Source organism: Argiope bruennichi, chromosome 5 (genome assembly GCF_947563725.1).
Source record: "Argiope bruennichi chromosome 5, qqArgBrue1.1, whole genome shotgun sequence".
NCBI classification, from domain to species: domain Eukaryota; kingdom Metazoa; phylum Arthropoda; class Arachnida; order Araneae; family Araneidae; genus Argiope; species Argiope bruennichi.
Window position 1 is genome coordinate 79,701,018 of NC_079155.1, and position 12,510 is coordinate 79,713,527.

Sequence of the window (12,510 nt, forward strand, 5' to 3'; positions counted from 1 at the left end):
CAAAATAAGGATTCTTATCAAAATTATGAAAATTTGCTAATTTGTAAAATAATTAGTAGGGATTATGATATAGTAGATAAAAATCGTTTGAAAATGGGAAATCATTAATGTCGCATTAAGAATAACAACTAATAAATTCCTGATGAACAAGAAGTAAAGGGGCAGGTTAAGTGCAGCGACACGACAGAAAGGTTTAATAATTCGAGAATGCCCATCCTTAAATATTATGAAATATGTTAGACTTGATGAGTAATTATCAAACCCACCGTATTTCCCAGATATAGTTCCTTTTGATTGCCATCGATTTCGTCAGTGAACCAATGGATTGTCTATCTCTTAACCTATCTATATGAGGATATCAGGTGGTGCGGTATTTCTAAAACTGACATTCTCTCGACGTGGAATCCACCTATTCTTTGAACAATATATATATATATATATATATATATATATATATATATATATATATATATATATATATATATATATATATAATCCATTAAAATTTGTGAATGCAAGTAACAAAAATTCTATTTGGATAGAATTTGAGTTTATCATTACAATTTTTTTTTATTATACTATTTGTATATACATGATGTACGAGTATTTATACTAAAAATTCTCATACATATTTATTGGAAAATAAAGTTGTCACAAGTGCCAGAATTTCCGGAAATTAATGATAATTCTTTTTAATTTATTATGGAAAATTTCATATTTTATTATTTACATTCATTTGCTATAAAATTTAATTTAAAGCTCGTGATATGCAGTATTTACTTTTAAGATCTTTCAAGACACTTATTATGATAACTCTTTTGTATGGAATCCTCCATATTACTAAACATTGTTTGAATTTAATTTCGTTTTGTGAAAGATATAAACTTTCAGAAATTAAATTATAGATTTTTTTTATACTGTAATTGACGCCAAATTCTCATAACATATCATAAGTCCAATTAAAGAAATTGATAGTAGTTAGGGCAATTTTAATAAAAAAATACGCAGAACAAAAAATTGCTTATAGTTTTCTTTAGTCTCAACATATTGTATTTTGATGTCTTTAAATATATTCAAATTCAAACATGACCTTCAATTCAATTCTGATTCATGTTTCAAAATTTTTATGTGTCAAATACTATTGCATGTTAATAACCAATTGACTTAATTGACAATCGCTTAACTACTGACACTATCTATCTACGTTTTACAAATCGTCCCAGATAAAAGGAAAAAAAATGCATCTTTTGTTACTAATGAAAAACATTTTTGATTTTTTTTTCTCGACACATTTGAAGCAAATTAGTAAAATAAGAGCGATTCGTTATTGATTGCGAAAAATTCAGATTTCCTTCTTCTAGAAAAATCTAGAAAACTGAAATCGTGATGTTTGGTCATAAACGAGGATATTATGCAGAGATAAGAAAAAAATTCAGAATAAGGAATTTGAAACATTACTCATAACTATTTGTAAATGATATAAAAATTAACTGTTAGTCTCCAAAGCAATAATTAAAAGGTGTGTTAAAAGGAGACAACGTTATCCGAGAAGACAGAATCCATCTTGCTTTCTTCTCGTTTAAACAAACTTATATTTCTGAAAAATGAGCTCGTTAAAAATCTCTTGTGGAAGATAAATATGTGAAGAAAAGCATGATATATTTTTTTTAATGCTTGTTGAATTCTAAGTAGTTCCTGGAACTGAAATAATGGCTTAGTTCTACACATTTTTCTTCGTGTTTCCATCTCATTAACAAATAAAGTCATGCAAAACTGGCGAAGACCGTCATGGAACATTAGTTTAGTTTCTTACATGTGACAGCAGTTTTTATTTCTTCCTTTATTTATGAGTAAATGGCATTGATGCGTTAGAAATAATTTTGAAAATCAGCATCCTTTCAAACAAATGTTAGAATGTCACAAACAATTTCGCTGCCACCAAGCTTTTAAAACAAGTTTTTAAAAATTCCTTTTATTCAATGAACAGTTTAAATTATTTAAAAGAAAATTTTAAAACTACATTTTTATTTTAGAAGGTAACAAATATATTTATACTTCATATAATCTTTTGCCATAGTAGCAGTAATTATACTTCATTTAATATTTAATAATATCAACAATTTCAGTTGCACTTCAATTAATCTGTTTTTATGGTAATTGCATGTTCAGTTATATTTTATATAATCGTTTTGTATGTCAGCAAAAATTTTAGTTATGCGTTAAACATTCTATTCATATTGTAGTAATAAATGCAATCATATTTTATCTAATTTTTATACGGTAAAAATGCTTATTGTTTGTATGACAGTAGTAATGAATTACTGCCGGCTTCCTGGCCTAGGGAAAGCGCGTCTTCCCCGTGATCTAGGCGTTCCAGGTTCGAGTCCTGGTTCGGGCATAGTTGTTCTCTTCCTTGTGTTCTCTCTGTGAGGTGCGTGAATGAGCCCCCTTGTAAAAAGGGGTTGTGCAAACGAGTGTGTGTGCTATCTTCATTTGAGCTAGAAGTCAGACTTCTGCCCTTGGGTGCTGAGGAGTCTTTACCCTCAGAAGCTACTGCGCAAAAATTTGGCGTAAAATAGTCTCACGACAAGAGAAATAAAAAACGAATTATTCTTCACCTATTACTTTAGAAAGTCAGTATATATTTTTGTGTTCCTTTTTCCACTTTTTTTATTACAATATATTACTTTTATATTATGATATAGAACTTAATGCGTTTAAAAAAAATCAGTTTGTGTTTAAGTATTATATTTCTTCTCTTTAATTGTTCTGTTTGAAAACTATCTCTTAGTATGTGCATTACGAGTTCATACTAAAATTTACGTATCCAAGTTGTTGCATTTAGGTTATCTCATTTTCATATAAAGGGTGCCCAAAACTAATGCAAGATTTGAAATTGCCACCATTTGTACAGTTAAGTATTAGCAACCCTATTAAAAAACCATTTGACAGCTGATAGTTTAGGGTTAGTAAAAATTGAGTGTTACACGTTGGAACAATGTGTTTTCATTGTTGAATAATATGTCAAAAATAATAAAAGTCTGGTGGCCACAGGTCAAAAATGTGAGATTTGGCTCAATAAAACGTCTGATTTAATAACATTGGATTTCTTTTTATGGAGTTATTTATGGGTTTATGTCAAAAGCCCGTAACACGCATACATTGAAGGAGGAATTTCAATCAAAATTCAGCCACATTTATGCAAACTGGTCTTGGCACATTTCGACAAAAGAATGAGTATGTGCCAGCAAAGCTGCGGAGGCCATATGGTCTATGTATTATTCCATACATAAACCTATTCTGTACACTTTATAATTCGATAAAAGTATAGAAATTTAAAGAAAATAAACTGTGTTTTTTATTTAATTCAAATCTTGCATTAACACGTTGTTCTATCGTGTAACGCTCTATTTTTATTAACCCTACACTATCAACTGTCAAATGGTTTTTTAAGAGGGTTGCTAACACTTTACTGCATGATTGGTGGCAAATTCAAATTTTGCATTAATTTTGGGACACCATTTATAAAGAACAATCAAAAACAGTAAGATTAATCCACAGATCATCCTGTAAAATCGTATATTCATCCATTTTTGTATTTGCGATTTTAAATATTTATGTTTATATGCACGAGGAAAGATAAACTTGCAGGAAATGGATTTTGTACGAGATTTAATTTCTCTTAAACTTTCACAAAATACATTTATTGCACATATTATTGTAAAGGTCAGATCATGTGCTTTTCGTCGGGATCCTGAGAAGCATACTCTGAGAATAACAAAACATGATTTTGAATATGCATTTTTATGGATTTAATAAGTTCTGAAATATGCAGATTAATCAAAATTCCCAAGTAGAAAACTTTGAAACTTAGATAATTTTCTACTTGTATATTTTCTTAAAAATTAAGATTCCTTAAATCTTTAATAAATAATTTTCTTCCTTTGTTTTTGGATGATTACTCTAAATAATCAAATGCTTCGTTGTGGGGTTAAAACATAGAATATATAATGAATTATACTGAAAAATATATTGATTTTACTACTTTATCGTTTCTAGAGAAAACAGATCCATCCTAACATATGATTTTGTAATTCATATGCATGCATTAAAAATTAAAATATTTATAAATGCGATAAAAACTATAATTTTCCAAAAGTTTTCTATCAGTGTATCAGTTTGCTAAGTTTTGTTTTGAGCCCTATATATTTGATAAAAAATCAGTCTCGTTTTTAATAAAACTAATAAAAGTTTGTTTCTGAAAAGCTTCTTTTGATTTGAAAGCTTGTTTCTTTTCAGCTCTCATCAATCTTCAAGAGCTGTTGAAACTTCCCGTTCCTCGGAATGTCCAATACGTGTTCCGCAAAACGGACCAGAATGGATTCCGGGACGTTCTGAGGGACATCAAAGGCCGTGGGATCTATAGTATCGTGGTGGACACCAAGCCGGACAATCTGCCTCACCTGCTCAAAGCTGTAAGTATCAATCTTTTCTGTCTTTCTTTTACTTAACTCTGTCAGTACTGAGAGTCCCCAAACGTCTGTTCGCTGAAATTACGAGGGTTACGAACAAAGTATCTGTCTCTGAGTGCTTTGTTGATTAATACTCTCATCCTGATGGGTTGGGGAGATATGGAGATCGTTTGAGAATTCTCAAATGACCTTTTTTCAACATAATTCGCTTAATAACCGTCAGTTGGGTGCATTTTAGAACCCTTAAGAAAATGCGTTTTTATTATGGTATTTGAGCAAGGGGGTAAGAAAATTTTATCGTCATTGAAAGAGAAACTTGGGCGTCCCGTTATTTCCAGGTACTTGAACTCGTATGATTTTAGGAATTAGAGGATTAAGGTAAAAAGAAAAACAATATTTCTTTACAAAATAAGTTGAGAAAAGCCAAAGTTTTAACTATAAACCATAATGATTAAGTTGTGATACGCCAAAAATTTAGGGACAAAACCTAACAAAAATCATGTTATGCACCAATGATTCAGCTATAAATCATAACAACAACATTGCCATATTCCAGAATTTTTTGCTATAAATCCTAATTGAAAAGTTATCATACACCAAGATTTTAACTATAATTTACGATGACAAAGATGTGGTTACGCTAAATATTTAGTTATAAATCATAACAACAATCTGTTATGTAGCAATGGTTCAGCTATGAATCATAATTACAAATTTATCATGCACCAAGGATTTAAACTTCGAATACGAGATCTTTGGTTATTATGATGATAAAATGTTTGAAAATAAAAAGAATGTTTGCTCAACATAACGCATTTTTCTTTTTCTTGGGATTTAAAGCATCTTTCTCGCTATTTTTTATTTTTGAAAATCACATTCAGAATTTCAAAAATATTAAACGAAGTTGCAAATGATTCTTTTTCAAAAGTCTCAGAGATATTTACTCTCGTAATCGCTTCAATTTGCTTGATCACAATAAGATTAATTCTTCTTCTTTTCACAACTGCTATTTGCCGAATTTGGATGGATTCTTTGTCCGCAGTTGTAGCAATATATTCTAATTAGCAGTCAATAAAGCGCGAAGAATCAGCGTTCATTACATGAAAGTTGTAAGAAAGTTTCTAGTAAAATCTCCGTGTTAAAACAAGACTTCAGCATTAAACTTTCTTCTTTTTTACTTTGATCTCCTTTATAGAGCACATTATAGCAAAGTAGAGAAACACTGAATTTATCTTTGTTGTAATTACAAATGTTTGTTCTTATAATTGCGATCACGGAACAAACACTTCTGTTTGTGAATGTACTATTTTGCTATTATTAATTCTAATTGAAATTATCCTGTCTTAAGGATTTGTTCCTAATTACTATGCTAAATTTTGCAATTTGTGAAAAAGTGAATTAATAGTTATTATAATTAAATAGTAATTTATTGAAGTTAATTCATCCTTTACTTTTTTTTGTTAAAGTTTAAAAGAATTATAGGTACTGGATTGTAAAATCTAAGCATTGTGCTAAATTTTCAGAAATAAATTTGAGTTTACATATATGTAATTGATACGTATTGTATCGATGTACGTATATACGCATTGTATTGTATGTATTGATACGTATATGTAATTGATAATATGTATTGATTCGTATATGTAATTGATAATATGTATTGATACGTATATGTAATTGATAATATGTATTGATACGTATATGTAATTGATAATATGTATTGATACGTATATGTAATTGATAATATGTATTGATACGTATATGTAATTGATAATATGTATTGATACGTATATGTAATTGATAATATGTATTGATACGAAATATGTAATTGATAATATGTATTGATAACTTTAATGTTCATTATTAGAATGTATAAATTAAAATGTTGCTTTTATTAGATGATTGCATATATTTTAATCAGCGGCATCTGTTGGTAAACATGCGAAGTATCTATATAAACGACAATGGTTTTGAGTTTTACCAATTTACTATGACTTTATTGTTATCCTTCCCAAAAGTTTCCATTTAGTATTATTGAGTAATTCAGTGTTTAATCATGGAACGCTCCAAATTGCATTTTCGACATTCATTGCTTTTTTTTTGTTTGTTTTTTTGATTTGAAGAAATCTGTTGCGGAGGCCCATCAGACACTTTTAGAAACTTGTGGTTATTCTGTTCCTTCATATTGTCACACAGGTACTTTAATGTGGAACTAAATGACACACAAAAGAAGTAGAGCTAAGCCAATTTATTAACTCAACTCTGAACTCAAAACACAGTGACTGACAGATCTGCTTTTATACTAGCAGGGAAAGTTCCAGAATACTTTTCTGGAGACAGTAAGAAAAGTCCATACACTTGTCTGGTAAATTAAAGAAAGGTCCATACACTTGTCTGGTAAATTAAAGAAAGGTCCAGAATCTGCTGGAACATGAAATAAAGGAAAACGTAAAATTAAAGAATTAAACATTTACACAGACTGTGAATGACATTGTCTCTAGCGAGATTCGAACTTATGATCTCTTGATAATGAGATCAGTGCTATGACCATTCGGCCAAGGAGAGTCGACTGCCTGTTTTCAAAGCAGCAATATCCCAAATGTTGGTTTCGTTTTCAACGATTTAAGAGTGTTGATTCTGATGTCAATAACAAAGAACTGCTTGGAGGACTAAAATAATTCAACGGCAATCAATTTCAAGACTTATTGGCTGAAAATGGGAAAAAGTTGTAGAAAATGATGGAGAATATTTTGATTGATATATATTATACCAATTTTTCTCAATAAATGTCTTTTTAAAATGAAAAAATGATCAAAATACATGAAAGCCCCTAATAATATAAAGTCTGAATAGTATGGTTCTATTAAAAGTCAATACATCTAAATCCATCCTATTCAAATGTGTACATTTTTTTCAATTTTTTAACACCTGAGGTTTTTTTTCGTAAAACAGTTTTAAAAAGGCATTTTTCAAAAAAAAAATCTAATAAATAATGAGTTATAGCATCGATAAAAATAAACTAGAATGCAAGCTGAAAAATGTAGTCTCAAGATTTTAAAAAAAAAAAAACCACTCTTGCACAAAGATAAGAACATGGAGTTTTACTAATAGGATCAAAAAGATAACAAAAAAAGAAAAATTGGGAATAAAAGAATGATTGAATATCTTATTGAAAGTATAAAAAATCTAAGGCCAAAATAATAAAGGAAATAATCCTTAAGTCTTTTCATTTTTTCAACAAGAAGAAAAAACTTGTTTTCCCGCATTTGAAAAACAAATGTTTTTGTATATGAGTGGAAACTACAAAAAATAAAAATACTAGTTATGTTTTCAATAGTCAAATTTTTTGTAATAGTTTTATTAAGTTTTTCTCAGAAAATTACAATGTATTCTAGTCATAAATATTTAAAAAATACCTCAGACATTTTTAAAAAAATGTCTGAGGTTGAATCATTTTTTAGAACATTTCTAGAGTATTAATTTCTTTTTAATATAAGATCATCAATTTTTTTTTCGCAAAAAACGCCACATATAATTTTTACAGAATTTTAATTTTCAGAACATACAAGTAAATAAAATGCTATGATAGAAAGGCGATTGTAATTGTTTTAAAAGTCAATAAAGTCAGGAGAAAGTCTGGTAAAGTTCAAATTTAGTATTTGCAATATATAAATCTATTTAATATGCAATAATTAAGTTTCTTTTATTTAATTTATAACATGATTTATATTAAACTTTACTACATGTTTAAAATGTACTAATTTGAAAAAAAAATCGTATTTTATTTTGCAGATACTGCAAGTTCAAATGAATGACTACAAGTATTATTATCATTTTACTACTTTGGTAAGTAATGATTCAATAGTCTTCTTTTTATTTCTCTTGAAAGAATGATAGTTTAATTCTTTTATAAAAGAATAACAGAAATTGATTAGTATGCAAATTAAATCTCTTTTTTTATCATAGAATCACCAGATTACTGGTTCAAAAAATCGTTCAAATTTTTTATTCACATATAACGTTACAATATACAAATGTTTTCTCTTTCTAATATAGCTTATTTGACTGAAGACAGTCATTGAAAACTTAATACATATAAGATTTTTAATAAGTATATAAAAAGTATATATATTAATTCTTTTTAGTAGCCTTACTTTTATTAAAATACGAGCACAAAAGTGTTCTACCGAATAATTGAAATTAATATGAGAATGACGTGTACTGATACTGCCTGATTTGAATGAATTATATAAAGCAATGGAAACTATATATTCTTTTGAGAAAAGAATCTGACACGCTAAATCCGGTTGTATCATGTTACAAACATCTTCCGACATTGATGGTAAATAGTTTATAGCGCAGTGTAACGGACTTTGACATTCAAACTTCCAAAGTCAGTGTCAAACATTCGAGTTGAAGAATGTAATGATATTTATCTGCCTTTTACATCCGAGGCATGTGAATCCTCAAATAATCGACGCAAGTCATTTGTTCGTCTGGACTCATGGCTTGAGTCACTTTAATATTTTTCCGTCTTAATATCTGATTAATAATCATTTTTAGTTCCCTTTCTTTTGAATTATAAAAATTAAAACCGGGAAATACCCTGGTTGCAACTTCTTCTCGTACAATCACTCCCACTCATACCGTCAAATGTTGGATAAAATTTAGTTGGTTCGAAAATTTGTTTCATCGCATGGCAGAAACATTTGTCTTTACACCTGATAAACAATTTGACATGAACGTTGGATCAAATATTTGTCTTAAGGCTTGACGCATCGTTTAGTTGACCGTACTGAACTCATTAGCGAAAAATTACTCCAAATTGAACTGACTTAATTCGCTTACTGCAAATTCGCACACTGCAATAATCAGAAAGACAATGTGTATTTCCGAAACTAGCTTCTATCCCTTTTGGATGATTTTACTCTGCAGACAGTGATACGTATTAATAATATTTTTCAGAAGTTCTTTATTTACCCATTCTTTCTTTTAACTATTATTTCTGATGTTGATTTTTATTTTCCTTCGAATAATATTTTTTATTTTAATTTGAAACTCCAATAATGTTTCTACAACTGCTGTCCTGCCTTAAGGGTAGTGGGTCTTTCTCGTGATCTGGGCATCCAGGGTTTAGATTCTGGTTCGGGCATGGTGGTTCTTCACCCTATGTTCTATCTGTCAGGTGTGTAAAAGATTTCGCCGGTAAAAAAGGATTATGTAAGCGAGTGTGTGATCTTCATTTCAGCTAGAAATCAGACTTCTGCCCCCGGGTGCTCAGGGGTCTTTACCCTCAGAAGCTACTGCACCCCCTTTTCGTGGTAACGCGGACATGACATCATCATCAATAATGTTTCAATTAATAGTTGATTAAAAAATAAGCATGCGCTTATTTTCCGTCCTTCTTTCATCCTTGTTTTGTGGAAGTGATGGCCGACTATCATATGTGCAACAGGTGTGGAAGGTAGGAAGGAAGATATTTTTCAAAACTTTCTAAGATTTACAAATATACTTTTTAAAAAAGCCATTCATTCATGATTACAATATGAATTCTATCTTCTAATATATCCAAGAAATATCTGCAAATTTGAACAAAACTAGCTAAAACTTACAAACTTTTCGAAAATATTGCAAAATTTTGTGATGTCTAAAACATTTCTAAGAATATTGATCAAATTTTCTCAATTTTAAATCTCTATTTTATAATTATTTCATAAAAGGAAATAGTTTTGCTTTGATACAAAAAAAAATAAATAATAAACCTAGAAATTGGCTTTTGATATCTTAAAAATGATTCATGCAAAAATTCCGTTTGGGCCTGATGTGAATTGTGAGATAATTTTGTTAAAATGCCGTATTTGTTAGTTGCACAGGTCTATAAAAGAATGCTTCTTATATTGAGATCCTAGGAGGGGCAAAATATCTATTCAATATACATTGCAGCTCTAATGCAATGGTGAAGTGGGTGGAAGTCTTAAAGAATTCTCACATTTAGCTAAAGTTTGTCAAATTCCTCTGCTAAAGGTAATTCTTCCTTAAAAGATAATACTACATTCCTATCAACGTGTTTTTAGGTACATTTCAATTATTCATTAAAGCCACATTTTAATTGAAAACGAAATATGTAAGTTATAAATTAAAATTGAAGAATTTTTTGCCACATAATTTATGCCAAATTTATATGCCTCATAAACTACCAATCCCCTAAGAGTTTATTTTGATATAAAAATGCTCATTGGTGTGTGTGTGTGTATGTGTGTGTGTGTGTGTGTGTGTGTGTGTGTGTGTGTGTGTGTGTGTGTGTGTGTGTGTGTGTGTGTGTGTGTGTGTGTGTGTGTGTGTGTGTGTGTCTGTAATGATATTTTAAAATCTAATTTAAATCCTTATTCATTTTCAAATTTTTATCGTTATTTAGCCCACATTAACTTCAATCTAAAACGTTCTCTCATTTCCTGATACAATTTCACTTTTTTTATTATTTAATTAAATATATACGCACTCTGGGAAACTGATAAACTGAGCATGTTCTCAGGCTCCAAATGAAGGGGTAAAAATTTATAATGCTTACATTCTTTCAAAGATGTCTAAGATTTCCTTTTCTAAGTCTGTTAATAGATTCCCTGCCAAAATCTCTTATTAAAATCACCGAAGGAAAAATTTCCGGTTCCTTTTGCACTTGTATCATGATGTAAACGGACGACAGTTTTATCACTGCTTCTTATACTTAAAATGTCTCCAGTAGTAAAATAAATCGAAGTTAAAAGTTTCAAAATATTTCTTCTATACTTGAAATATAGATTACTGAGACAGGAAATATATTTGCAAACTTAATTAATTTTGTCTTCAATAATTGATTTCTGTTTAGAGAACTCAGTATTCTTAGTTTACTTTTCCATACCATTCTAAGATTTCAGTAGAATAAAAAAAATTCTGACGTTTTCATTTCATTAGATACAACTTCCCAAAGAAAGCAATAAAAGCTTCAAAGAGAAAAAATATACGAATGAACTGCTTCTTCTTTTGAACCTGAAGTCAAAGCTGAGTTGAGAATTTGCGCGTTTCCTAGCTAATAGATTAACGTAAGGAAGACCTTAATTAAGACGAATATCATTTGGTTTTCGAAGAAATGGTTTTTGCTGTTAATGAATGATGCACTGAGGAAAATAATTTTTAAAAGTTTATTCGTTAAGATTTTAAAAATATTATTCAGTTATCCGGAATTATTTTACTGTAAGTCTCTTTCACTTTTTACCATTAAGATGTTACTGATTAACACAGGATACAACTAATTAAGTAATCACTGAAGAATAGAAAAATGAGTAATAGAAATGATAAATGCTTGTTCAATTCAGTCCATTAGCCGTAAAATCTAGTTACTGCCTCTGAAAACATAACTCAATTTTCTTTGAAGGTTTCTTTCCATGATAAAAGTACGGTTAATTAAACACAATGTTTCAGAATTACAGGTTCTACAGTCTTTGTCACTATAATTGGGAGTGGTTTTAATTTAATTCATTTGGCTTTTATCAGATTAAAAAAGAGACTGAAAAAAGATTCTATAATCTCCAACGAATCTTTGTATAGGAGGATGATATTTGTCAAACACACACACACGCACACACACAAAACCGACAGCTAATTCCCAATATGCTATTGTCAGAACATACTTTCTGATAGGATAGTAAAAAAATGCAGATTTGGAAGGCAATGTACTTTGTACAAAATGGGCGAAAACATGAAATTTCATTTTTATCTTTCCACTAAATCTTTATATCCAATTAAAACAGCATTATAAAATGTATTTTTCAATAAACTAAATATTTGAAGGGCTTAGAGAAAAAAAAAGTACTTTTTAATGACTTTTCTCAAAACACTTTAATTAAATTTAAATATCTTTGAAATGCTCCAGCTGTCTTATTTTTTGAAAAATTAAATAGAAAGATAATGAAGAGTTCGGTTAAACATTAAAAGAAAACCGGGTACACATTTTATATTTCGAGTTGTTTTAGACAGTTAAAAGTCAATTGTCGTTCAGAAA

General features: G+C 29.3%; 1 protein-coding gene across 5 annotated transcripts in view; it reads left to right on the top strand.

Moving 5' to 3' along the window:
- Nucleotides 1-12,510, top strand: part of LOC129969347 (glutamate receptor ionotropic, kainate 2-like) — a 417,754-nt gene that overhangs the window by 341,373 nt on the left and 63,871 nt on the right. For all 5 annotated transcript variants that reach the window (XM_056083886.1, XM_056083889.1, XM_056083885.1 and 2 more), the window contains exons 4-5: nt 4,300-4,475; nt 8,265-8,318. In XM_056083886.1, coding sequence (XP_055939861.1) covers nt 4,300-4,475; nt 8,265-8,318 — 230 coding nt within the window. The remainder of the gene's footprint in view (nt 1-4,299; nt 4,476-8,264; nt 8,319-12,510) is intronic.